Source organism: Fringilla coelebs, assembly GCF_963513975.1.
Source record: "Fringilla coelebs genome assembly, chromosome: 18".
NCBI classification, from domain to species: domain Eukaryota; kingdom Metazoa; phylum Chordata; class Aves; order Passeriformes; family Fringillidae; genus Fringilla; species Fringilla coelebs.
This window is the reverse complement of record NC_140044.1, coordinates 1,227,318-1,254,335: the sequence shown is the minus strand read 5'-3', so window position 1 is coordinate 1,254,335 and position 27,018 is coordinate 1,227,318. Positions and strand designations below refer to the sequence as shown.

At 53.1% G+C, this 27,018-nt stretch overlaps 2 protein-coding genes across 2 annotated transcripts in view; both read left to right on the top strand.

The window, feature by feature from the left end:
• Positions 1–4,804, top strand: part of ATP9A (ATPase phospholipid transporting 9A (putative)) — a gene marked incomplete at its 5' end in the record, with an annotated part of 48,093 nt that extends 43,289 nt beyond the window's left edge. The window contains one exon of the mRNA XM_084217807.1: positions 1,071–4,804. Within this exon, the coding sequence (XP_084073933.1) occupies positions 1,071–1,207 (137 nt within the window). The 3' untranslated portion in view covers positions 1,208–4,804. The remainder of the gene's footprint in view (positions 1–1,070) is intronic.
• Positions 4,805–20,619: 15,815 nt separating this feature from the next.
• The window catches only part of NFATC2 (nuclear factor of activated T cells 2), a gene marked incomplete at both ends in the record, with an annotated part of 72,432 nt that continues 66,033 nt past the window's right edge, over positions 20,620–27,018 (top strand). Inside the window, one exon of the mRNA XM_084217773.1 lies at positions 20,620–20,779. Within this exon, the coding sequence (XP_084073899.1) occupies positions 20,620–20,779 (160 nt within the window). The remainder of the gene's footprint in view (positions 20,780–27,018) is intronic.

Below are 27,018 nucleotides of genomic sequence, written 5' to 3'. Positions count from 1 at the left end.
TGGGGCCAACAGCGGGCACAGGGACAGTGGTACCACAGTAAGCTCTGTGGGATTCGAAGGTACTTGGAAGATATTTTATGGTTTCTTCCCACAGCAAAATGCTAGAGAAGGAAAAGGTGGTCAGCAGACTGTGCTGATACCCAGTGAATCTCATCCATTCTTTGAGCTCCAGCACGTGTCAGCTGTCTCATGTAGCAGTGACCTTTATTTCCATGTGGGAATTTGAGATGGAAGGTTGAAGTCTCTGCTGTTGGATTGAAAGATTTGGTCTTTTAAACTGGGGGAAGGAGCTGCCTCCTAAAACTTACCTTATTTTATCTTTTCACTGGGACCATTCTCCTATGGGTTTGGTTGTTGGTGTTTTAGCTCCCTGAAGCAGAACTAATCCTATTCTCTGGCAAGAGGAAAAAAGGTGAGGAGTTCCAGATTCCCCCAGTAATTGTTGAGTTGCAAATATCAGACCCATGGGCTTGTTCAGTGTTCATTCAGGAGCCACAAGATGTCACTGCTTCTTCCATAAAGCTCTTTGCTAACTGAATACAACAGGGATAACTTCCCCCTGGCTGGATCTGTCTCTTGCATGTGGTTATACCAGTTCCATTCTGAACGATGCTTTAACTCCTTTTGTAAAGGTTCTGAGGTGTTTTGGGTCAGGATCTGTGTTTGCTGGGCCCAGCCAAGCAGCAGAGGCAGCTCCCAGAGTGGGAGGACACGCAGTGCTTGGCAGTGGCAGGAGGATGTCCCTGTTTCAGGTGGGGTTTGGGAGGGCAGTTACCTGTGAGAGCCACATTCCTTACGCCCCACTGCTCAGCACATCTCTACATCTTCTGGGGAAGAGAAGGGCAGAGGAGTGAGGAGCCAGGCATCATAAGAGCTTTGATCTTGGAGGTGGGGCAGTTTTAAGAATGTGAAATTATAGAATGGCCTGGGTTGGAAGGGAGCTTAAAGATGATCTGGGTCCAGCCCCATGCCATGGGCAGAAGGAAGCAGCGGGGGATTGAGCTGCTTTTCTGCGCCCCTTCCCAGAAGGTTCTCCCCGTGGTTTTGACTCCGTGCTCGTTTCTCCACAGATGTTTACTTCATTGCCACCTTGTCGTTCCTGTGGAAGGTCACTGTCATCACCCTGGTGAGCTGCCTGCCCCTCTACGTCCTCAAGTACCTGAGACGGAGGTTTTCTCCCCCCAGCTACTCGAAGCTCACGTCCTAGGGCTGCTGCTGGCACCCAGACAGACATTGCCCAGGGCCCCGAGACACCCCCAGCTGTTCCACAATGAGCAGTCCCGTCCCTGCTCAGGGCCCCGTGGTGATCTCTGGTACCTGCTGCTGTGCTGAGGGACTTCCCGACTGCCCTGGACGGGCAAAACGCCAAAAGGGACTGTTTGGAGGGTGGAGACTCTGAGTTCATCCAGTTCTTGGCACTTTGTTCTACTTAACTGGGGTCAAATGCATGGAACTGCGATGGCAATGGGTTTCTCTTGCATGGTTCAAAGTCTGTGGAAGCTGCTACCTGACCTTGGGATTTACATTTGACAATTTAAAGTGAATTTTTTAAGTGTCTGCGCTGTTCTTTACATTGTGTTACCTTTTTTTTAAGTTTATGTTATTCGTCTTTTTGATTCAAGTAGTTACATTCTTTTTACATCTTGGAAATCCCTTAATGTAGGTGATGCACTACACTGCTGACAGCTGATTCCTGATTTATGGCATGTTGTTTCCATAATGGGGCTCCAGCCTGTCGGATCTACACACACTGGAGAATCTGAGCGTGTCTGAGATTTTCCTTCCGTTGAAATGTGGTCACCCCAGTGATTTTGGAGGTATCCAGCCATTGATAAAGACAGAAAAGTGGTAGCTCAAAACGAGAGAATTCGGTTTTGTTTAGCTTTTGTGCTTCCTGTTAAAAGGAGCAGTGTCATAATAGTTTTACTCTGTATTTATTTGTGTAGGAGAAAATTATCTAAACTAAAGCAAATCCTCTTTGGAACAGAACTTTGCAGTTGATCATCCTTGAAATGTGTCGACAACGTGAGAAGAGACTCGTACTGTTCTGCAGACAATGTGGCAGACGTGTCTTGAATCCTTGGAGACTGAAAGGAGAGGTCACAGAGCTGCTACTCCTCACAGCTCCATGAAATCTGTTTCCTGTTAGTGTGAAACTTTGAGGATGAGCTGCAAATAAGCAGAGGCCCTCCTAGGTGGATGTTTTAATGACATGCTCCCTGCAGAGGCAGTTTTTGGAGCCTTGCACTTTCTTGGCTCTAAAAACCAAACCTGAATCACGGGAATAGGTTCATACAAAGGCATTAGGCTGAGTGCAGAGCAAATTTATGTGTTTTTCATTCTCAAAAATTAAACTCAGTGAGTTCTGTCATTATTATAATTATTTAGTCCCCACTATAATCTCTTGAGGAGAGGCACACATATTTGGGCTTCTCAGTAGAAGGACAGAGACTTACAGAGACTTTTTAGAGCTAGGTTGGTGCATCAAGCACGGATGGGCTTTTAGTGCCAGCCCTCCTTGTCTGAGGCTCTCGAGTCTGTGCTAAATTAGCTGCTTGCTGTCTTCTTCCCACATCAGAGAAACCACGGGCAGAGCTGGCACTGCTTGGGACCCTTGTTCCTTGGCTGCCCAGGGGGGAAAGAGCCCAGGGCCTGAGCTCCTGTCCCAAGGCAGAAGCAGGGCTCCCTTCTGGCAGTTGGGCTCACAGCCTCCTGTGAATTAATTAATGCCATTTTACCAGAATGGTCCTTGAGCTTGTCTTCATCATGATTGGGTAGTGTTGGCCATGCCACTGTTCTGGAGTCCCCAGACAGCATTTCACAGAATCATGGAATGGTTTGGGTTGGAAGGGACCTTAAAGCCCACCCAGTGCCACCCCTGCCATGGCAGGGACACCTGCCACTGTCCCAGGCTGCTCCCAGCTCTGCCCAGCCTGGCTTGGGCACTGCCCAGGATCCAGGGGCAGCCACAGCTGCTCTGGGCACCTGTGCCAGGGCCTCACAGCCTCACAGGCAGAATTTCTTCTCAATATCCCATCTAAGTGCAAGAACCAAGAATTCCTCTTGGCCCCAGGTGGTGACTGGGCAGCCCAGTCCCCCTGGGCTCTGGTGCCCAGCCCTGCCCCTCTCTCCTGTGTGTTGGTGGGTAGTTCAATGTCCTGCAACAGCAACAGTGCCAAGCTACTCTGTGTAAATATTTGAGACATATAAATGGTAGAATTCACTGTTTGCTCAAGTCAATACAGTTTACACTGAGTGGACCATATTTGCAAACTATTAGCTTACACCAAGAAAGGGAGTGAACTGTGATTTCATTTGTATTTCTTGAATCATAAGTTTAGTAGCATATTTAATAGAGTTGATAGTGATCTAGAGCTGTGTTTTGGGGTGTGGATTATGTTCTTTGCAGTTTGTGTTTTTGCACAAGGTAGTAAATCCAGAAGTCATTTCTGCCTGGATATACACTACATTTTTTCAAAGCAGTCAGAGACTAAAACTGCCATTTAACAAACAGCAGGAAAGAGGAACACTTCTATTTTTCAAGTTTAGCACTTTATGTTTGCGACCCATTTCTCTTAAGTTATTTTAAAATGTTTTTAAAAGCAAAATTTAATACACATGTTCCTATTTACTGTACATTAAAATAAATGGATTCTCTGCTGGAAATTTCATCTTTTCCTCTAGTACGCTCATAATTTGTACTTTTGGGGAGTGAAGCATTGTTTTCTTCTTCTGTGTAGTATCTTGTTTGTGGCCTTACTGTTTTCTTCCTGTTCCTTTCTCTGTGGGGGTTATGTGCTGTAGCAGTTCAGGTGTGACCTGTGTGCTTTGGGGCTGCTGCAGGTGATGCCCCTGGGTGGAATCTCGCCGTGCTCCTGCTGCCCGTGCTGAGCTGCTGCAGGGTGAGGTTTTGTGGCACACTCTCCATCCCCTCACCTCTGGATTTCTCTCCTCTGCAGAGCTTGTCCTGTTCCCCTGTGCAAACATTTGCTCAGCTCAGCTCATGGGGCAGTGGAAACCCAACATTCTGTGTTCCACGGTGTGTGCAGGGTCTGATCAGAGCTGGCTGAGGTGAGGGGTGCTCAGGACCATCCCTGGTGTCCCCTGGGGTGTGTGCTGGGAGCTGCTCCAGGGCTGTCCCACCCTCAGCCTCTGGGGCTGCCTGGGGAGTGGTGCTGGAGGGGAGCTGGCTCTGTCACGGAGCCCCAGGTCGGGGGAATCCCTAAAGCTGCTCTGTGGGGTTTTTGTGGGAGAAAGCTGCTGCACACAGGGCCCTGGTGTGCAGAGGCAGAGCTCTGCCCCCATCAGGGATGTGAGCCCTGCCTTGTGCAGCTCAGTGTCCCCAGCTGTTCCTGTGGGATTGGGCTCATCCCACAGTGTCTGGGGCCAGGCCAGGGCCCACTTCAGCAGGATGGGCTCTTTATTTATTATTAGTTATTTCATAAGTGTTAAACTCTATGATTTGCATGAAATCCTGTGGTTCACAGCTTTGCCAATATGGTCCATTACTACTGCCTATGACAACTTGTGTACTTATATGCCTTTGAGAACAGTTTTAATTGTTAAAATTGTTTAAAAAATCAGTGTTAAGTTAATTTAATTTTTAAAGGGGAAATGGATTCTGGTGTCAAAATGATATTTACTGTGATGCCGATGTTTTGTACCTGTCGTCCAGCAAAACAACCTGTAAATATCCTGAGTCAAGAGAAACATGAATGCCAATTATTTATTGTTCTGTGGAGTTACATGTCGCAGATGTGTAAGACCTTAAAAGGGAATGTTGTAAAACAAGGTGGAAAAAATAAATTTTATGCAACTTCTTTCCTTCACCCCTGTATGATGCACCTGGTTAGTCCTGGCACGGTCAGTCCCAGACGTGTGGGAATTGTCAGGATTCAGGGAAGTTGGACCACAGGCCTTTAACCTGTGTGTGGGAAATGCCTCTCCAAGAGGTGATCAGAGCTGCTGTGTTAAATTCTTTCTAGAGCCAGCTTTGGTTTTAACAGGAGTGGTCATTGCTGCTGGCAGCCTCTGCTGGGAATGAGGAGGGAATTGTCATTGGAACACAGATCTGTCCTGCCCTGGGAAGAGCAGTGATGCAAGAGCATTAGGAACAGCTATTCTGGGCATGTTCTCATCCCTTGGACATTCGAGTCAGTGAGTGGCTCGGCACGAGAGCAGCCCCAGGGTCAGGAGCAGGGGGAGAGGCAGGATTTAACACTGAATATCCTCCACAGGGGAAACGTCAATAATGGTGAGTACAAACACAGTACAGCAATTTTCTACAAAAATGTAATAGAGCCATAAACACTCCTGAAAAAAAGAAAATTAAGAGTGCAATTGGATAAAGTAAATCTCTGACATGGGAGACTGTTTATTGAAAGCAGTGATGAACTATCCCTGGGATCACTGGCCATCTATGGAAGTGTTTCTTTTAGATCCTGTAGGACACAGATGCCCTTTTTAACGACTGTCCTTTTTTTGGTATAAAGTAGTTAATGCCAATATTAAATAAACCATTTTTGTGATGTTTGCACACATCAAATGAATGGTCTAGACTCCAGAAATCACAGGAACAGACTTTGCTCCCAAGTGTTACCAATTTCCCACTCTAAATGGGTTACATAAGCCCTGGCTAGTGGTTCCTTTAATTTATGGACGGTTTCTTTTTAATGGTGAAATGTGTAATTAAAAAAAGCTAGAAATAGTTTTTCTAAACTCACTCTGGAAGGAAAGGAGAATTTCAGCAATTTTTTTTTTCACCCAAACATTGCATAATAGTAGAAATGTCAAAGATTTCCATGGGCTTTCATTTCATTCTTCATGTGGCTGTGGTCATGCAAGAAGTTTGAAGACTGCAGGGGCTGGCAGATTTTTGGGATATCACACATCCTGGGGTAAGTTTTCAGCCTGGGCTTTACCAAAGAATGCCAGTGGCCTTGTTTTCTAAACTGGGGTTGTGTTAGACACTGGTGTGTCTCTGGTTTTCCTTTTTCTGAGGAGAAAGAATAGGTGCTGGCTGGAATGGGTGTCTCGCTCTGGCCCTGAGCCTGATGGAGCTGCAGAGGCCTCCCTGCACATGAACCATTTGGGGAGAGGAAAACCTCATGGAGCTGCTCTGTGCTCACCTTCAGCCACTGCCTCTTCTCCCCTGCCTTGCTGTGGCATTAAATAATTGTTTTACATCTTCACTAGAGGGAGGGAACTCCTGTTCCCCTTTCCCACGTAGGAGAACCAGTGGTCTGGGCTGGCCCTATAGCAGAGCACAGGAAGCAGAAAAATATTTCTTTTTTGGTGATAAGATTTTCTCAGCACTTTAAACATGGGGGTCAATCTTAAGGTTCCTTCTTCCACAGAGTATTCAGATGTCTGGTGTCAAATGAGAAATGAGATTGCAGGCTCTAAAAACCTTCTGATGGGGAGTGTTGATAAGCCCCAATCCAAACATTTCAATGGATTCTCTTCTGTCTTCTTCTGGAGCTGCAGATCCACATGACAGCTGTGCTGGATGTGAAACGTGAGTGCCAGTGGGAGCTGTGAGGGAGCAGCAGGGAAGGCACCTCTGCAGCTGCACAGGCAATCCACAAACCTGGAGAGTGCCAGCACCCAGTGCTGCTGCAGACCCTGCTCAGGGGCAATTTCAAAGCTGATGCTGAGGCCTCCTTAGGCCATGAGCATTTGATGGCCTTGAAACTCCCTGGGGGCTGTGGGGCTCTCTGGGTTACGTGGTGCATCTCTGAAATGTTGCTGCTGTAATTAAAGTTAGAGATGATGAACCTCTTGCAGGATCTGTGAGAAGAATGTCCTTCCCTCCTCTGCTCTTCCTCCCTTCGTGGCCAAGTCCTGAGTGGGTTACAAAAAGGGTTTTAAAATCACTGCATTCCCACTTGAAAGCCTCCTGCTCTTGGCTTGCTGGAATTGTCCACGTAAGGCAGAATATTGTCTGCTCTTCAGATTCCCTCAGAAAGGAGGAGTAACAAGAACAAGCTGTGCAAAAGAATTTAATGCAGTAAAGATGGGGGTAATAGTCATTCTCATTTGTCCTTTTATGTGAAACAGATTTTATTTTAAATGTACACTCTGAGTAGCTTAACCATATGCAGAGAGTTGTTTAGCAGGGTAAAAGCAGAGTTACCCCCAGGATGGATTGAGAGGTGAGTGGAGGTGAGCAGGCTGCACTGCCTGCTGGTGCTCAGTCAGCCCGGAGCACACCTTGGGGACACGGGGGTGTCCTGCCTGTGCTGCTGGCAGGCAGCAGATTGACTCCTGTGCCTCACATCTGCTCCTCAGAGCTGGAGCTGGGGCACTGCTGTGCCTGCCCCGTGCTGCCTCTGCTGGCTTTAAAACCTCACCTCAGATTGCTTTGGTGCAGATGCCACCAACCTGTGACAAAAAGCGATGCAAATTGTTATTGAGCAGGACTCCTGCTGAAAACAAGAACAAATGAAATGCCGTGCCATGGTCTCCCTGAGGCATTTCCCTGCTCCAGCTGCAATGGTGTCACTGCCGTGGGGAGAAGCTGCGCTCAAAAAAGCTCTGGGAAAGACAAGGGATGGTGCCCACAGAGGCAGAGCTCCTCTGCACATTTGTGTTCTGAGCTTAGGGTTTGGAATAAAAAGGCACATTTATAAGGATCAGCATTGCCTCTGTCAGATTTTAATGCCTGATTTTTCCTAGAGAGGCTACAGAAGACAAATTCTGAGTGAAACTTCTGCTTGCAGCCCTGCCCCCTGAGGAGAGGAGCTCCCAAAGCAGACGGAACGTGAGCACAGAGTTGGTGTCTGCTGCAAGGCCCAGGGCTGATGGAAAGGAACGGGTCACCCTCACCCACCCCTCACACAACCCTCGGGTTTTGTTCAAGCCTGAGCTGAATCCTTGCCAGTGCTCATTACTGGAGCGTGGAGCTAATTCCTGCAGGTGCTGTGCTCTCCATGAACTGCCTTCCAAAGAAAGAAACCTCTTGTGTTTCGCAGGTGAGTGCCAACATCCCTGTGACATCCCCCCAGGAGCCCGGCTTGCAGAGCCCCAGCTCATCCTTCCTGCAGCCCTGCAGAGCAGAGTGCCACAAAGCCCCCAGGGAAAGCAGAGCCTGCAGGAAACCCCAGGTGTTAACATCACTGAAAGGCTGCCACGCTTGGCTGAGCCTGGCCCAGGCAGGCCTGACCTAATGCAGAGCTTTGTGGAGGTGGCAGGTAAGGACTAATTCCAGAGCCTGCTCTCCATCAGGGCTGGCTGTCAGCTCAGCTTAGGGGCTGCAGGGCCTCTGGTCACTCGGGGGCTCTCGGCCCCGCGCATAACTGGATGCAGTTGGCTCCTAAAGAAACGGGGAGAGTAAATCTGAGGTGCTGAAAGAAATACTGCAGCAGAAATTACACTGCGGGGAAGGTTTTATACGTGTTGGGGTGAATTAATGAATGGGTTTGGGGTTTTTGGAAAGGAAAAAAAACACAACAAACTTTGTGCACTAATGCATAGTTTAAAATATATTCTCTTTCAAACGCCAGCTATTTTAACAACAGTGTAAATCAGATTTTACAGACCACATATTTCAAGTATGAAGTTCATTAAATGTGTGAAATTCTAGATTAGCTGCCGGGTGTGGCCAGAGCCCCAGTAATGAATTGTGAATTCTGTTCAGGATATAATATCAGATTCCCTTGCCCAGGCGCTGATATGAAAGGACTAAAGCCACCTTTTCAAAACAGTCATAACCTTTCTTTATTATCTTTATTTAGTTTAGCCATCATATGATATAATGAATGACTGCATCAGTGTTTCCATCCTGAACCTAACGCACAGGTGTTTAACCTCACTAATTTGTGGGTTTATTATTGTTAAACCAACTTATGTCTCAATGTAACTGAAATAAATGCTATCAGTTTATACACATTTCTGCCAGTGCCCTGCCAGTGGGTGGTTGGCTGTCTTTAGATTGAAGAATATCACTCTAAACTACAATTCCCTTGGAATTCATGGGAAACAAAATTGATTAATGAATGATGCTGCTCTCATTCCATGGGAGCAAGGTACCAAAGGGAGCAGCTCTCCCTTGTGCTGCTTATGCAGGGACATTGAGGGACAGATCCCAGAGGGGTCCAGCTCCACTGGGCAGAGCAGGCAGGACAGAAATCCAGCTGTAGCTCCTGGGCTGCTGTGGGTTGATCCAGCACCTGCCTCTGTGCCTGCACGGCCTGGCCTTGTTGTTTGTTCCTCTCCCTCTCCCTCCTGCACCATCCAAAGGGAAGGAGCTTCACAAGCCAGTTCTAGCCCTGATATAACCAATAACGGGAATTTTCCAGGTAGCTGGGCCTGGAAATCCAGGGCTCAGTAGAAGAATTGGCACCTCTCACTCATGGCTGTTGGCTGGAGACCTCTTCCCAAAGCAGAATGTCCAACGGTAGATGAAAAGCAAGTTCTCACCGGGAGGAATTCGAGCAGCTCTGGTTCCAGGGCCAGAGAGCTCTGCGTGGGGGGATTCCCTGGGCGGTGGAGCTCAGTCAAGATCCGACAGCCAGGGAGTGAAGAGGTAATTTAGACAGTGCAGGGGCAGGAATGAGCCCGGAGCAGCCCCAGGCTGGGAGGATGCTCCAGGGCGGCTCGGGAAGGGGCGGGAGCTGCCAGGCTGCGGGAGCCGGGAGCCGGGAGGGCAGCGAGGGCACAGCCCAGGCTGGGAATCCTGCTCAGCCCTGCTCGGCAGCGCACACGGACCTGAGGAGGCTGCAGCGGGAGCCTCGGCTGCGAGGGACACTCGGGGAGAGCTCTATTTACTTTGGAAGGGCCAGCAGCTTTTGTCAGAAATACTTATTGTTGCTGTGAGACTGAAATACCTTTTGCAAGTGGAAAACAGAGATGTCTCCATGAAGTCTCTGATGATAAAATCCAGGCAGCTGCCCCAATGGCCTGAGAGCACATCCTCAGGAAGCCTTGATGGCTTATCTCCTAAAGAGCATGAGAAATAATACTAATTTTTAAAAATAATGGGTTGTATTGCCAAATGCCTGCGTGGAGCCGGGCAGGGAGGCTCATCCTCCAGCAGGGTGATGCTGAGGGTGGCTGCCAGGGGAAGTCAGGGACCCTCCCCAGGGCCGGGACCTCCCGAGCCCCCCGGTCTCCTGCAGCTCTCCCCGGTCTCCTGCAGCTCTCCCTGGGCTGCCTGCAGCTCTCCCTGGGCCGCCTGCAGCTCTCCCCAGCTGCCTGCAGCTCTCCCCGGTCTCCTGCAGCTCTCCCCTGTCTCCTGCAGCTCTCCCCGGTCTCCTGCAGCTCTCCCCAGCTGCCTGCAGCTCTCCCCGGTCTCCTGCAGCTCTCCCCGGTCTCCTGCAGCTCTCCCCGGTCTCCTGCAGCTCTCCCCGGTCTCCTGCAGCTCTCCCTGGTCTCCTGCAGCTCTCCCTGGGCCGCCTGCAGCTCTCCCTGGGCCGCCTGCAGCTCTCCCTGGGCCGCCTGCAGCTCTCCCCGGCCGGGCACGGAGCTCCCGGCTCGGCCTCCTGGGCTGCGAGCCCGGCGCTGAGCAGCGGCCGGGCTGTTCCCGGGGACAAGTTCAGCTTCCAAATCCTCCCCCCGAGCCAGGGAGCTGCTGGGGTCGGGGCCAGCAGATGCATCTCTCCCCTGTCCCCAAAGCCAGGCACCCGCTGGGCACTTCCCAGAGGGTGCCATGGGCATGGGGGGAAGCTGGGTCGGTTTTTGGGGGGTAGGGATGCAGTCCAGAATGTGCCCCTAAAAGGAAGAGGAAGTATTCTCCTAAAGAGGGAATAAATAGCTAAAAATATTAGCTATTAATAGCTCCCTACCTCCAAAAATAAAATCCCTTAGTGATACCAAAATAAGAAAGCAAAGGAAAGTCAGAGGTATTTGGCCTTCCTTTGAAAAAGGAAGCTAAAAATAACTATATATATATAAAAATCTCTCGTTTCTAGGGAAAGTCTCTGCCCCCGCATCCAGCTTGCACAGTTATATAAGACTTGAACTACATCCCCCTCTCCTCCGCGGCCGCTCACAACGCGCTGGAGCCGCGGCCAGATGGAGAAAGGTTCCGTCAGGAAAGTTTAACTCAGCGGGGAAGCTGCAGCCAGTGGAGGACACGATTCTCTCGCTGAACTCTCCAAAAGCCTTGGAAATCTTACAGTTGTGTCATATGCTGGTTTGGGGAATGCTAGTCCGGAGGCAGCCGCCAGCCCTCTTTCACTTCTTTATTTATTTATTTCTCTTTTTTTTCGCGTTGCACTGAGTTTAATTTGGGTAGCAGGATTCAGCAGTTTTAAGTTGGAAAAAACTTAGTGGAAGAAGATATTTTAGGAAAAGCCTGTCATGTGAACTAGCGGGAGCCGATCAAACCGGGCTATTAAAAGAAAGACATTGTATTTTTAAACGGCGCAGCCTAGGGCAGCCAACCTGCGTGCCCGGAGCCGCGGGCCGGGGCCGCTCCCCCGCGGCAGCTCCGCGTGGGAGGCTCCGGGCCGAGCTTTCCGAAGGGGTGGCCCAAAATCCGCTCGCTCGCTCCGGGATCCCCCTGGCCAGGTGCCCCCGGCTTGTGTCCCCCCCCATCCTGCTCGCCCCCAGTTTGCCCCTTCTCGGCGCCCCCATCGCCCCAAGCCCGGCCCCATCGCCCTCTGCGCTCCCCAGGACGATTCTGACCGGGGGTACCGGGGCCACTGCTCAGAGCTCAGCGAGGCTGGAGGCTGGGCTAATTACTTATTTCTCCCGACTAGTATTTAATTAAATTCGTTTTGCTCTCCACGCAAAGCAGCAGCTTTGGGAAACCTCGGTTTCCTTTAACTGTTCCCAAACAGGAATGCGGCGATTCCGACTGCGCTGCTGCCGGTTGTGGATGTGCTCAGAGCCGGGGGAGCTCAGGTGTGCCACCTGTGCCGGGGGATGCGGGGGTCTCAGGTGTGCCACCTGTGCCGGGGGATGCGGGGGTCTCAGGTGTGCCACCTGTGCCGGGGGATGCGGGGGTCTCAGGTGTGTCACCTGTGCCGGGGATGCGGGGGTCTCAGGTGTGCCACCTGTGCCGGGAAATGCGGGGAGCTCAGGTGTGCCATCTTTGTGGGGATGCGGGGGTCTCAGGTGTGCCACCTGTGCCGGGGATGCGGGGGTCTCAGGTGTGCCACCTGTGCCGGGAAATGCGGGGAGCTCAGGTGTGCCATCTTTGTGGGGATGCGGGGGTCTCAGGTGTGCCATCTTTGTGGGGATGCGGGGGTCTCAGGTGTGCCACCTGTGCCGGGGGATGCCGGCTCCGCCGGCCGAGCAGCGCCGGCGCTTTGCGGGACCTCGGCCGCGGCTCGAAGCTGCTCGCGGAGAGGGCTGAGAAGGGAAAAGCCTCCAGGTACGAGCCTGAGGGTCCGGTGCAACCTTTCGGCCCTGCCCCGCCGTGCCGGGGCTCAGGCAGGAGCATCCTCACGGGAGAGCGGCTCAGCCCTGCGGCCGGGGAGGAAAAGGCTCCCCGGGATGATCCGGGGGGTGCGAGGGGGTCCCGCTGCGGGGCTCGGGGGGAGCTGCGGCCAGCGGGGTCCCCGGGCCGGGGCTGCCCCTCTCCCCGGGGGAGGCCGGTTGCATAACGGGCCCGCGGGGCCGGGAAGGGATTTCCGCCCCGACGTGTCCAAAGATGACAAAGGATAGGAAAGTGAGGTGCGCTGAGTTTCCCCGGGCCGCCTGCAGTTGCTAGCCTGCAGGACAACAAACGCGAGCAGCAGAAAGTTTGATTGCGATACCTCCTTCGAGTCGATTTGGGGAGCGAGGGAGTGAAAAATGGAAATGCGGGGCGGGTGCCAGGCAGCCCTCCGCGCTCACCCGGCCAGCCCGGCTGCCGTGACTCACCGGGGCTCCGGCTGACCCCGGCCGCTCTCCCCGAGGGGCGGCAGAGCTGCCCCCCTCCCCGGAGGATCCTTTATATGTGTGACCTCTGCAGCCCCGCTGGGATGAACTCTGGGCAAGTGCCGTCGCACGGAGATACCGAGCCCAGCGGCGGAGAGAGAGGCAGATGCTCCTCGCACAGCAGTGAAAACCATACATTGTGAGACCGCCGCAGTTCATGACATCCCTGGCTTTATTTTCCTGTTTTCTTTTGCTTTATTTTCCTGTTTATACATCGGACATGTAAACACACACGGGTTGTCTTGGTTTCGGAGGCTTCCTTGGCTATTTCGTTCTTGCTAAGCTCCACGTGTATCAGTGGAAATCCATGGGGTTGCTCCTCTCCTAAATTGATCTAAAAATAGGAACAGAGAGAGGTCTGTGCAACGCCACTAAACAAATTCACCGATTGCTAATTTTTCTTTTCGTCTTTGTATGAAGAATTGAGCCAGCGGTAATTAGAAGCCAAAACCTGTGCCAGTAACAAGATGGGTATTAATAGAGTGCTGCTGAATTTAAAAGACATAAATATAAGCTGGGGACTTCGCTTTTCTGAATGATTTATTCAAAGGTAAAAGCAGCAGCAGCCTGAGCTTGTCTCTGCTGGGAAGAAGGAAAACTTCTGCACAGAAGCCCCGTTGCTTTGAAAGGCTTTGCAGTTCCTGCAAGTTTTGTTTAAAAAGCACACACTGGGATTTTTAACATCATCCATATTTCTTTCTTACTCGCTCTCTAACTTTCTGCTCAACAATTAAGTGCTTGTGCTGCAGACTGAGAAAGCCGCAGAGCTGCCTTGGCCCGGAGCTGGGAGACGTCATGGATTCCTGAGTGTGAAGTTGCAGGAAAGCCCTCAGTTTGGGAGATGGAGCCGATCCAGGGGTTTCCATGGCACTGGGATAAACAGGAGGAAACAGTGAGGGAATCCCGTTATTTTACAGCATTCAAAGACTATAAACACTCGGAGCAGGGAAGGAAGTGGCCTTTCCCTCTCTAGTAACCCTCATCTCAGAGCAGAGAACTGACTTCACTTCAGGAACACGCTCAGCCCAGTTCGGATCCCTCTTTGCACCTCCAAACACTTACTGAGGAGGCGAGCAAGAGGGGTTCCCTCTGTCCGGGCGGCACTGGTTGAAGATGGTTTAAAGGCGATTTTTTTTTTCCTTTTTTTTTTCTGATTTTTTTTTTTTCTGCTATAGTTTGTTTTTGTTTTTTTTTTAAATTCCTGATGCAGCGAGAAACTGCCTGCAGGCTGGTACACTACCACCACATCATGAGGTCTATGGATCAAGGTAGGGCGTGCGTGAGTGCTGCGTGTCCGGGTGCCGTGTGCGTGTCGCTCGGTCCGTCCCGCGGCCCCAGCCCGCGGGCAGGCGGGTGGGCAGGAGGGGTTCGCGGCCAGAAGGGCCCTCGGGGAAGGGACTGGGCTGCCTTTAGGTTTGCTTTGGTTTGAAGCGATCCGCCACGGCGATACAAATCCGTCTGGAGCGGCCTCCTTTAAACTCCAGCCAGAGGGACTCTCCTCTTCCAAGCCATCACCCCAGGAGTCTCGCTGACTAACCCGGCCGCTTAACCCTTGCGCCGCCTGCCCGGCCCGGGGGCTGGGGGCTGGGGGCGCTGCCCCGGGCCCGGCGGAGGCGGCGGCAGCGCGGCCGGCCCGGGGCTCGGCGGCCGCGGGCCCGGGGGTGCGCGGGGGTCCCGGCGGGGCCGGTGCCCGCGGGACGGGGCCGCGGCCGGGCCGGGCGGCGGGCGGGGGTCGGGGCTGGGGGCGGCGTGCGGGGTTCAGGAGGAGGCAAGAGTTAAGAGTTGAGCGCGGCGAGAGGAGGAGCCTGCCCCGCCGTCAGCCCCGGTCCGAGCCGCCGGGCGCTCCGCAGCGCGGCTGTCCCGCCGCCCGGGGACGGGGCAGCCTTCGGGGATGCTGCGCCTCCCTCGGGCATCCTCCGCGCTGCCCCGCCGGGCTGCGGGCCCGGGGCAGGGCAGGGCAGGGCAGGGCAGGGCAGGGCGCGGCCGGCCGTGCGGAGGCGGAGGGGCTCGGGCTCGCACGGAGCGGAGCGCGGGGCACCTCTCCGGGCCGTGCCGGGCGGGGGCTCCGGGTCCGGCGGAGGATGCTCGGAGCGGGGGGAGGGCTGGCCGCCCGCAGCCCCGTCCCGCACCGCAGCCGAGAAGCAGCGAGCTCCCCGCCGGGCGGGTGGGCTCGGCTGTGACAGCGCTGCCGCTGCGGGGAGACGGGGCAGGAGGTGCACAAGGGAAGGGCTCTTCCATCGCACCGCTCCATCCCCGATTCTCGCTTCCCCCGCCCGCGCTGGCAGCGCCGCTCGGAGCTGAGTCAGAGCCGCGGAGGCTGAGCGGGCTCCGGGGGACGGGGCGAGCGCGGCACGGCCGCCTTTGAGGGCCCTTAGTAGCGGCTGTTTGTTTTCTCCTGCCGGAGCGAGCTCCCCGGGCACCTGCCAAAACACACTCGTTAACACCTACACCCAAAGGGGATCATCCGAGAGCTCCGATTCTCGGACAAGCCAATGGAAAGACTCTCGAGTGGCTTTATACCGCCTTAGGATCAGGCCATTGCCCTGCCTCGTGTCTCCTCGGCTTTCTCCAGACAAAACTCCCTCTCTCCTGGGCGCTCCAGCTGCTCTTAGTCACTCTCACAACAGCCCGTGGAAGTTACTTTGCTGCAGAGCAGCAAAGGGAACGAGGAGAATTCGTGCTCGTGTCAGGGAGCTCACCTGCTGCAGGACAGCAGCACCAAGGCACAGGGCAGCACCGCAGCCCCTCCCGGGGCTGGGCAGCGCTGCTTTCCCCAGGGCCCTGCACTCACAGCCAGCATGGAAAGCACTAATTTATTTTTTATTTCCAGATCGAACAGTTGAGACCACAGTAGCCAGGGGAGCAGTGCAGTCAGTTGCAGAGAGAGCCTTGAGATGCTGCAGGAAGAACATGCTCCTGGGGCCCAGAATGTATTTTTGCCTAAGGCTTGCTCCTGTCAGTGATGCAGGAGTGATTGGAGCAGTCCCTGCCCCCGACCTGCCTCTGTGTCACAAGGCTGCTCCCAACATTTCCACAAGGAAAAAGCAGCATGAAACTGCAAGGGGTTAATAATACATGGCATTTCTGGGATCAGTCTCTGCCTCTGGGAGGATTCCTGCACCCACAACAAAGTGTTAGAGTCTTACTAATGCAGGGTGTGTAAATGATGATGTGTTAATAATTTTAAGCCCTTCTCCCCTTTTATGATTGGAGCAGGCTCAGGATGAGGAATGAGGGCTCTGCACAAACACCCTGACAGCAAAAAGCTGCTTTGGTGCCTTTTCTCCCTGAGCTGGGCTTCAGCCACGGCAGAGACCTTGCCCAGGTGGCCCTGGGTCCCTGTGTCACCCTGGGGTCCCCTGGCTGTGAATTCTGTCCCTTGACCTTTCTCTCCACCAGCCTGTCCTGCGGGACACCAGCTACAGCCAGAAAATTATTCCAGAGTCTTTTGTGCAGGGCAGGAATCGCATTCACAGATGGGACCCTGTCAGAACTGGAGCACTCTTTTATAATATTCCAGTAGATATTCTAAGTGAAATTTCATCACTCATTTTTTAAAAAATAGCCAAGGATAATAATATCCTAGAACTTCTTTCCACTACTGGTCTAATCTATTTTTTAAAAAAACTATGATATGTGCATTCCTTTGGTTTGCCCAGCAGACTTCAGAACTTAATGGGAACGTGGAGATATGAGCGATTTTTCCATTGTCCTTTCTTGCCAAACCACTTTAAGCTTGAAATTGGGGGGTAATACCTCTGACTCAAGCTGACCCCAAAATTGAAAAGTAGTGCGTGTGCCTGTGCCTCTCAAAGGAACTACCAGATATTTCTCCCTTCTCTCTCCCTCCTTTTTTTTTCTCTAATAACACTCCCCACTCTCCAGACCAAGCAACCAGTCACTCACAGGCTGAGCTCATTTTAAAGAGCTTGGATTAAGTCCATGTGCAAGTTTTAGTTGCCTGTTAAATTTCTAATGCCTGCCACATACACCATTAGAACACTTAGATTTTTAAGACAGCATTGACTCATATTTTCTTTGGGTTTTAGCAGCTAAATAGACATGCAGCTTTCTTAATCCGCTTTTTTCTACCTCTTTTTCTTTTAAAAAGTTTAATGTGAAGGCATTGCAGTATTAGAGACTCAGATTAAATTATGTATCATGTGGGACAAATAATAATTAGCACAGATATTTCTGAGATGAAATAAAATTTCTTCATCTCAGAGCATCCTCTGCTCCCTCGCATTAGTGAAGTTACCGGTGCAGGGAATACAGTGGGGCAGCACAAGGAGAAACTGAAATAGTAAATGAGAAGTTACATTGGCAGTGCATTTAAACACTGAGAAATATGTGAAGTACTCTCTAAGTCCCAGTTAGAATTACACTAGAAGGGCTCTTCGTAGCTTTGTTTTTGGATTCCCCGTCCCCCAGCACCTAGGCAGTCCCGTCTTCACATTCTTCTGAAGTTTTATTGAAGCACAGCCCTGTCAAAGGGCAGCACGGATCCAAGTATGTGGAAAAGGACTGCTTCCATGCTGCAGTTCCCTGAAATGGCAGCACAGTGATTTCCAGCCCTGCTCTGTGTGGAGCCTGCTGCAAGCATACGTGGCTGCAATTTTTGTTAATGCTGCCAAGGACAGGCTTTGCTTCAGTCCTTCAAACACCTTTTTGGCTCGTGAAAACAGCTTTATAGAAGAACCCCAGAGCTAATGCTGACTCCTGGATCTCAGGGTGGTGCTGAGAGCCCAAGCAGAGCTGGGACCACTCTCCATGACCCTGGACACAGGAGAAATGCATGGGGGATCCTTGGGGAAAGGAAGGCTCTGATGTGAAAAAGATTGAGATTTAGGAAAACCGAGCAGTATTTCTGGTCTTTGAGCACTGTACTCCAGACTTTCACTCCAGCCCTAGTGAAAATCAAGCTTTAGGAAGTGTTTGTTACATTGCTTGGGTTTTTTCTTTGATGTTTCTGAGTGTATGTGCTGGGCTGAAGAGCCCACAGTCTGTTTAAGTCTAGGAGCTTCCCTGCCTTTCATTCACCACTAATTATTAATGACAGACTGTGGGCAGTATTTGTCAGTTATGTAGTTATTAACAGCTAAAACTTAATTCATAATGTTTTATTTTCACTGTGGAATCAAGAGCCTGTTTTGGGTCTAAACTAAACTCCACTCAGCCTTTGGAAGGCTCCAAAAACTACAGCTGCCACTTGAGCTGGATTCTGCAGCTGCCTGCACCTACCAACGGCTTCATGCCCCTCTAATATTTAGGCCAGATCTGTGTTTTATGCATTTGTAACATTTCTGCTCGAAATAACACACAGGTAGGTGCAAAGCCAGCCCAGAGAGCGTTCCAACTCACATCTCTGTGCTCTCAGAGCATGTGGAAGCTCTGTTCCTGCAGGCTCTGAGCAGTGACCAGATGGGATGGTGTCCTGGCGTGCCCTGCAGGGGGGAGCAGCAGGGACACACTGCACTACAGCCCGGTGCCTCTTGCTCCCTGACATCTGTCAAGTTGTCTGCTGGGCAAAAAATCCTTGAATCCTATAAGCTGAGCTAATTCCTACATTTCTCCAGCACTTTTCTCATTGCTGTCTTGTCATCCTCGTTCCTGGGCAGAGGCAGGACTGATGATTCTGTGTGTCAGCAGCGAGACTCTCGCATGACACGCTCCTCTTGGAAAGCAAAAGGTACATTTTCCATTTGTGGAGTATTACTAATCCTAGCAGGAGCTGAGGATAAGTTTGAAGCTTCACATGGCTAATGGGAAGTAAAGGATGGGATAGAGCTTTAGCAGAAGTCAGGGTCTTCTCCCCACGCCCTCCTGCCAATCAGCTGTATCTCGCTGGAAAAGCCCAATGTTTTTGTGTCACTTCTTTCTGAGGCTAATCCAATTGATGCTCTCCAGTCATGCTCCATGTGGTGTCAGCTGTGAGGATGACAGCTCTCTTTAGTGCTAAGCCAAGATCAGCAAGTATATTTTGCTTTTCTAATGAATTTTAAATAGAAGAGGCGATGATAACAGGCCAGTGCTCAGCAAGCGGTAAGGATCACTGGACAACAGACACAAACAATCCAATTTAATAGATGTTTAAACAATTCAGAACAAACCAGGCAGCACAGGTTCCCCAAGGGGCAGGCAGTGTCTGTGAATACCTCAGTGAACTTTCTGTCTGCAGGCTCACCTGCCCTTTCTGACAGGCACTTTTCCCTATCCCCTGGCACCTTCCAGTAACAAATTAATGCCACGAGGCCTGATTCTGGTGTTTGGCTGCTCCCTGAGCGCCCTTTCAGCCCCAGCCCTGTGTGGTGGTTCTGCTCACCCAGAGGTGCCCCTGCTGCCCCCCAGGAGCTGCAGGGGGACCAGCCAATCCTGGGCTTCTTCAAAACTCAGTGAAGAACCTGACTGCAAACTGCAGGGATAGTCTGAGTTCTTGTCTTCTGGACGAGCACAGGATGGAGCAAAAGGGTGTGATGAGAATGATTTGTCATTACTTGGCTGGACACATTAATGAGAAAGGCAGTAGGTTATAAACCCGACTGCAGAGATTCTGGTTCATGTGCGCTTTAAAACAGACTTTCTGTGACCTTAGACAAGTAATGTAACTTAAAGATTTGTCTTGCAGTTAATGCCGCCGTGCTGACAGGCTTAGCAAATAAAAACAAGCTGAAGTAAACACCAAAATACTTTTTTAATGATCGTGGTCCCTCTGCCTTTGCCTTCCTGCCCTGTCTACAGACTAGGAGCATTTTTCAAACTCACAGACCTGATGACAGCCATCTGCACACTCATAAAGGGCACCACACAAACAGGTAAGGGAGAACAGCCCTCTGAGCACAGATGCTCTGAGCACACAAACCAGGGTCCCCAGTCACCCACGAGCGAAGTCACTGCTGGCTGTAGCAGCCATGCCAGGGGCAGGAGGCTCTCGGGGGGCCGAGGCAGGGCCAGGGCAGGTGGGATGAATGCAGTCAATGTGCTGGAGGTGCCTGGGGGCCCTGGGGAAGCTGGCAGCACCCGGCTGTGGTCAGCAGGGAAGGCGGCGAGCGCCCATCCTCTGAAACGCTGTTTGTGAGCGAGGCAAGAGGAGCACAGAGCCCTTGTGCACGGTGGGCCCGGTGCGTCTAGAGGTGCTCCAGCTGGGAGAGGCTGTCCGGTGCTCACAGCCAGCCGCTGCAAGCGGAGCACATGGCGCGGGATGCGCGAAGCCTGCAGCAGGCAGGGGCACGGCCGCGCCGCCGGAGCGGCGGGGGCTGCGGGCAGACAGCCGGTCACGCCGAACGTGGGGCACCAGGGCGGAGATGCTCGGCCAAAGGGCGCCGTTCCCGGAGCCCCCGAGCCGGGGCGGGCCCGCTGTCCCCGCCGCTGCCGGCGCGGGGCCCGTGCGGTGCTGCCGGGCCGGTGCCGGCTCCTCCCCGGGGGCGGCCCCGGCGCAGGTGCCTGCGAGGAGCAGGAAGCTGCCCGCTGCCGCCCGTGCCGTGCCGTGCCGTGCCGTGCCGTGCCGTGCCGTGCCGTGCCGAGCCGAGCCGAGCCGTGCCGTGCCGAGCCGAGCCGTGCGGGGCCGTGCCACCCGGGGCTCGCCGCCCGCACCCGCCGTCGGGGCAGCGCGCCCGCCGCAGCCTCCCCCGCCCGGGCATTTCTTGGTGTTTCCTCGCTCTGTTCCCTCCGTTTCCCCGCGGTGCCCGCCCGGCTCTCGCTGCCGGAGGCTCCGCCGGGTCGCGGCTCTCGGGGCAGCCCCGCTCCCGGGCCGCCATGAGCGCCGCGGGCCCCGGGCCCGGGCCCGGCCCCGACCCCGGCCCGCAGGAGGGGGGCCCCGGGCACGGCCCCGGCCCGGCCCGGCCGGACAGCCCGCAGGAGGAGCTCGACTTCTCCATCCTCTTCGACGACGACTATGACTACAAGCCGATCGAAGGTTGGTGAGGGGCCGCCCGGGCGCGGCGGAGCCCCCGGCAGCTCCTCGGGGCCGGCCCGGCAGGCGGGAGCTGTTGGGCCGGCAGGTGCCTGTCCGGGGCCGCTGGAGCCCAGCGGCTCGGTGTGTGCCGGGATGGAGCCCAGCACAGGCTCGGTGTGTGCCGGGATGGAGCCCAGCACAGGCTCGGTGTGTGCCGGGATGGAGCCCGGCCCAGGGCTCGGTGTGTGCCGGGATGGAACCCAGCACAGGCTCGGTGTGTGCCGGGATGGAGCCCGGCCCAGGGCTCGGTGTGTGCCGGGATGGAACCCAGCACAGGCTCGGTGTGTGCCGCGATGGAGCCCAGGGCTCGGTGTGTGCCGGGATGGAACCCAGCACAGGCTCGGTGTGTGCCGGGATGGAACCCAGCACAGGCTCGGTGTGTGCCGCGATGGAGCCCAGGGCTCGGTGTGTGCCGGGATGGAGCCCAGGGCTCGGTGTGTGCCGGGATGGAACCCAGCACAGGCTCGGTGTGTGCCGCGATGGAGCCCAGGGCTCGGTGTGTGCCGGGAGGCAGTGTCGGGCCGGGCGGGACATCGCCGCTGTCCCCGGGCCGTGCAGCCGGCAGTGAGCGCTGCTGCGGGGCGGCGGGGGCGCTCGGCACAGCCCGGCCGGGCTCTCGCTGCCCCGCACGGTGCCCGGGCAGCTCCCGGAGCGCTGGGGCGTGCAGCCCTCGGAGCTGCCGCCCGCCCTGAGCCCGAGCCGCCCGCAGCGATGGCTCCAGCCTGGGGACAAATAGCGCCGGCTTGAGTTAAAATTGAGGGGGAAAGAAAGGTTCGCAGACTGTTCTGCTTTTCTGGGCTTATGCTGTGATAGTCAAAAGTGCAGTGATAAGTGTTCCCTGACTTTGTAAATGGTGATCCTGTCTGTTGATGGTACAAAACAGGGATACTTCCCATAAAATATAGATTTGTGTAAATCTGACAAAGCCGAAAGAGAGGACCCAGAGGAATGATTTGTTGGGATATTGTCTCTAAGATACAGTGGTTGGATTCTGCTCAGTGGAGAGCTGGTGTTTCCCTGGGGCATCTCAGAGATGTTGTGTTCCTCTGAAGGAGGAGACCTTTGAGACCCGAGTCGTGGTGTCATCAGATAAATGGAGAGTTGTTGCTGAGTTTTATTCTCTCTGTCCTTAAGTGTACAGATGTGCACCAGCATCGAAGCTGACTGGGGATGGTTCATGCCATCAGGTGGACAAAGCTGAATTTTCTTTCAAGGTTTCATGTAGAGCAAAATAAGCTGCAATAAATCCACGATGGGGAGGGGTTAATTGTTTTAATGAAAATACACTGAACATCAGTGAAAGCTTCAGATGCTGGTGTGTTCACATCTTCACAGCAGTCAGTGCTGCTGTGAAGCCTTAAGTGGGAAGTTTTACAGAACATAATCCTAGGTAGGTGGGGGTAGAAAGTTTAATCTTCAAACCACAGAAATGCAGAGCAGTGTGTGCTTGTTGTAGAAGTAACTTCCTCCTTGAGCCTGCTTTCTTCACTGTTGAATGACTGGAAACCATAATTAGTAATAATTTTGTTCCAAAGATGGAAATCATTAGCATTAAAACAAAAAAAAAAGATCCCAACCATATATATGAGCATTGTAATCTGGAGAACATTCTCGCTGGCTTTGAAAAGGCAGCAGCTTCAGTCTGTAAGCAATCCAGGATACATCCGCAAGCTTTAATGTACAAAAGATTAAAGCATGTTTACATGAGAGCAGAAAATGGTCAATTTCTGAGCAAGGGCTTTGTCCACATGCTGCTGGTAACTGATTCTCATTGTTCATTGCAGTCCTGGCCTCATCTGAACTGCACTTGGGCAAACAAGTCCTGTGCAGAGCAGGATTCAAAGTGGAACCAAAACCAAATGAGTGGGTCCCAGCACTGCAGTATGGTTCCTGCATTTGGAGTCCTCCTAGCCTGGGCTGCTCCACCCACTGCTCATGACAAGTCCTGAAATAACAAATCTATAAGCATGCTAAAAGGGATTTTTTAATTTTGAAAAATAGGGAAAAACGTAAATTTTGAGCTCTAGGAATGAATTGGAGTGAATGTTTATTCCTGATAAACAATTTTTGAAAGGTTGGAATTTGGCAGTATCCATCCAAAGTTGCGTTTTAAAAGTAGGACCTATATCACAACTTGTTGTCATGGGGATGCCAGAAATATCCTTCCTGAAAGTGTCTGGCACTCAGTAGTGCTTGTGTGTGCCTGGGCCAACAGGAACATGGACTGATATAAAACAACAGGGAAAAGAAGGGTCAACAGAAATCCTGCAGTCAATATTGTTGATATTAGATGTTCCTCTTGAAGCCAGCCATTTCCAAAAGCAGCAGTGCTGTAGAGAGTGCTTTTTACCTTTACTTGCCAGACTTTAATTTGCAATCTTTTCAGGATTTGCAAACAAGAAACATCTGCTGAACCCAGGGGCCTGCCTAGGTGCACAGGATTTGGGGAGTGTGGGCAAGGCATGCGCTGCTTTTAGGTGGAAGCTGTGATTTCATTTGCCCATTGAGGATGTTTTCTGTGTCCTTTGAGTGCAAAAGTGTGAGATGCATTCCCTGCAGAGTTCCTGTGCAGGTGTTGGTAGTGGTATCAGTGATAGCCCAAATTTTAGCTCGTTTCAAACATGCCCAAGTGAATTAATGAGCGTTCCCAAATGGGCTCCTACAAATGAGGCTCCCAGAGGAGTGAGTTCTGATAACTGCTGGCTCTGCTCTTCCCTCACACCTGTTGTTGGCTGCTGAGAGACAAAATGCTGAGCTGCAGACAGTGCTCTGCTCCAGCAGCTCCCCTCAGGTTTGCTGGGCTCACTGTGGGATGATCTGCTGAGAGGTAAAACTGCCACATCATTTTTAATGCTTGAGCTCAACCCTTCTGGGAGCTGATGCTCTGAGGGGTGTTCTGCAAATCCAAACAAAACCTGTATTTAAATAAGATTCCAGATGAAACCCTGCCCTGACAGCAGGTAAGAATGCAGATGGGAAGGAGTGTTTTTTTGGAGGCTCAGGCACTCTGAGACTGCATCTGGTGATGTGGATCTACAAGGTCTGTGTGTGTGGAGTGTAGGGAGGGGAAGCAGGGAGCATCCATAAATATTAATATTCCTCCAAATGCTTGTTTGTGTGTAGACAAGCTCCCAGGGACATTGCCACGTCTTGTAGGTGTCAAGCCCTGAATAATTTGCCTCGTTCCTTTTTTTTCTTCTCCCAGATGCAAAGCTATTAAAAGGAAAAAAAACTGAAAGTGCATGCAGTTGGGTCCTGGGGCTGGCTCAGGAACACAGGAGGCAGTGTTCAGCACTGCCATGAGGAAACAAATATGCACATCTACCAGAGAATTCCAGATTTCACTCAGGAAACCAGCTCTCACTTGGAGCTTCCAAGCAGTTAGTGTAAATAACAGACAGCTCAGCTTTAGAAAAATGCAAAGAAGCTCTGGGCTGGCCCCTTCAAATGACAATAAGCAAGTTAATTAAATAAAGAAAATCGACTCTTTTGCTTATGCAAATAAGGGACTCCAGTTAAATCCTGGGAGCTGCAGCCAGCAGATGTGAGGTCAGAACCCAACTTGTGCCCCTGGCCTGCACAGGGCTATCTTTAACTTTTCCTAGAGGATGGTTTGGATAAACCCAGCATGGAATGCAGCTGCTGGGTGGGCCTTTATTCCCTCATTTCATGCTAATTGTCACATTTGGCTGAGTGGCTGCCTTTGAAGGCACTGCCTTGTTTCAGACCGGCGCAGGGTGGCCCTCCCCAAGCCGTGTGTGCTCACACTGCTGTGGCCCTGGCCTTGGGGAGCCTTTTCCTTCCTGCTGTTCAGAGATGTGTGAAAAGGAGTTTGGTAAATCAAGGGTCAAGTCCTTTGAAACTGAAATCCCTTGATGTCTTTCTCCTGTGATTTCAACTCTCCCTGGGTTCCTAAGGGCACTCCTGAGGGTCTCCCCCTGGGGAGGCTGCCTGGCTTCCCCAGGGCTGGTGGAGCTGCCTGCACCTTTCCTGGGCCTGGCCAGAGGAGTTCTTTGGTGGTTATTTGCAGTACAGGAGCATCCAGAGCCCTGCTTCATTCCCTGCTGGGGTGAGAGAGACAGTCATGGGGTGAGACCTGTGGGGAAAAGGGGCAGTGAGAGCTGGCAGCCTGTGGGCAGTTTGGGTGGGATCCCAGAGGGCTTGGGAAGAGGAGCTGAGTGACACAGGGAAGGATGTTAGCTGACAGCAAAGCTGACTGAGAGCGTGAGGAGGTGCCAGTGCTGCCTGGGTGTGAGACTCACTTTCTTTTAACCCCCTGTGAAAGCAGAAGGATCTTTTGGTACTGAATCAGGGGGTGAATCAGCAGTGAAACCTCAGGCTGGGAAATGCTTGAGTGCAGGGAGGGGGGAAGTGCTGGAGCTGCCTGTGCTGAGGAGCTGCCTGTGAGATATCCATCAGAACAGCAGTGGAGAGGACAGTGCTTTTCTGGAGTATTGCAGTCTGTGTTCTGGGATGCAGTATGCAGAGATGGATCAACTCTGGATGGTGGCACGGCCTTGGGAGCAAAGCTGTATCTCTGAGTCCTTGAAAAGCACCTTTGCTGGGCTGATCCATCCCCTACCTGTTCCCTGTAAGGGCTCTCCCTCCCTGGGGAGCCCAGCTGGAGGGTGGCAGGGCTGTTCCCTGCCATCCCAGTGTGGCAGAGGGCCAGCAGTGTGAGGTTTGCTGCCCTGAGCTCCTGCTGCCCTACCCAGGCTCGCCTTGGCAGCTCAGGGAGAAGTCTGGGTGGTGCTGGGGCCATCTGCCTGGAGCCATTGCTGTGTCCTGGCCTCTGTGTCCCCACTGGCATCTGCAAGGGCAGAGAGAAAGCAGCTGAGCTGCTGGCCAGCATCCTCTGCCCCTCACAAAGGCAGGGCTTGCCGCTGTTCACAGAAGCAAGCTGCTGCTGCTGGTGATGCTCCTCTCCTGGGGCCGTTGGCTCTGCCCTGCCCTTTTCTCGAGCAGATTCCTGACCTCAGCCGAGCTGGCTGGAGCGGAGCAGCCAGTCCCCTCCCGCTGGAGCAACGAGCAGAATTCCTGCTGATTTCCATGGAAGAGCCGTTTATTTGTAGGAGCAGCAGTCGCTGCTTCAGCGCGGTGCCCCGCATCCCTCCCCGGTGAGGTCAGAGCCGCTGTAGCATCCCCGGCGTTGCCATGGGGACAGACCGCGGCGTCAGCGGCGTGGGCAGGAGCGGCCGGGACAGTGAGTGCATTGTGCCTCTGCAGCTCCGGGCCCGGGAGAGCTCCCCGCAGCCCCGGGCCGGGCTGCTGACGGAGCCGTGCCCGTGACTCGGGGCTCAGCCTCTCCCGGCACGGCCGCGGCTCGGGGCAGGGTTTGTGTGCGGCCGTGCCCACGGGCCCTGCGCTGACAGCTTGCCGTGCGGGGAAAGTAAATATTGCTGCTGCACGGGAGCCGTGGGTGTTTGCTGGGGCAGGGGCAGGCTGGGGCTTGCTGCGTGTGTGAACGTTGTTATTGACGCCTGCAACGTGGGTCCTCTGGGAGGGGCAGTGCCAGGGTGAAAGTGCTCTTTGAGACACAGCGTTTCAGGGGTAAGCTGAGAAAACGTGGGCCGGCTGAAGCCCGGGTTTTGATGGGCTGTCACTGAGTGAGGGGTGTGTTCTTTATTCAGCAGATTTTTAAAATCACATGTGCACATACAAATACATTTGCTTGTCCCATAACCCTCAGTATGAGCCTCCCCACGCTGGCTTTGCTGCTGGCTGTGTTGAGTTTTGGTTCTGTCCCTGTTGTCTGTACCTGGCACAGATAATTCAGTTTAAGGTGGGGGTGGGGAGGTACCTTTAGCTGCGGGTGTGCTGCATGGGGAGCTGAAAGGCTCACCTGTTCCTTGAGGTGAAGCTGTTCAGCCTGGAGAGGTTTCTGCTCCTGCTGGTCACTGCACAAATCCTGCCTCGAGCCTGGCATCCAGCCTGGCTCTGCCTGGGGCTGGTTTTTCCAGCCCCCTGGCATCGGCTGGAATGGGGGTGGCTGTCCCCAGAGTGATGCTTTCAGGCTGTGGGGGGTGTGTTTCTCTGCTCATTGTGCAGACACGAGGAGTTGCGTTCAAAGGGAATCTCAGCAGCAATCTCGAGGCTTGATGTGTCAGACCTGAGTGATGGGGATGACACACTGCTCCTGAGTGCCAAAGCTCTGAAATCAACAGTGCTAAAAATATGTTTGGCTCACAATTCAGTGACTC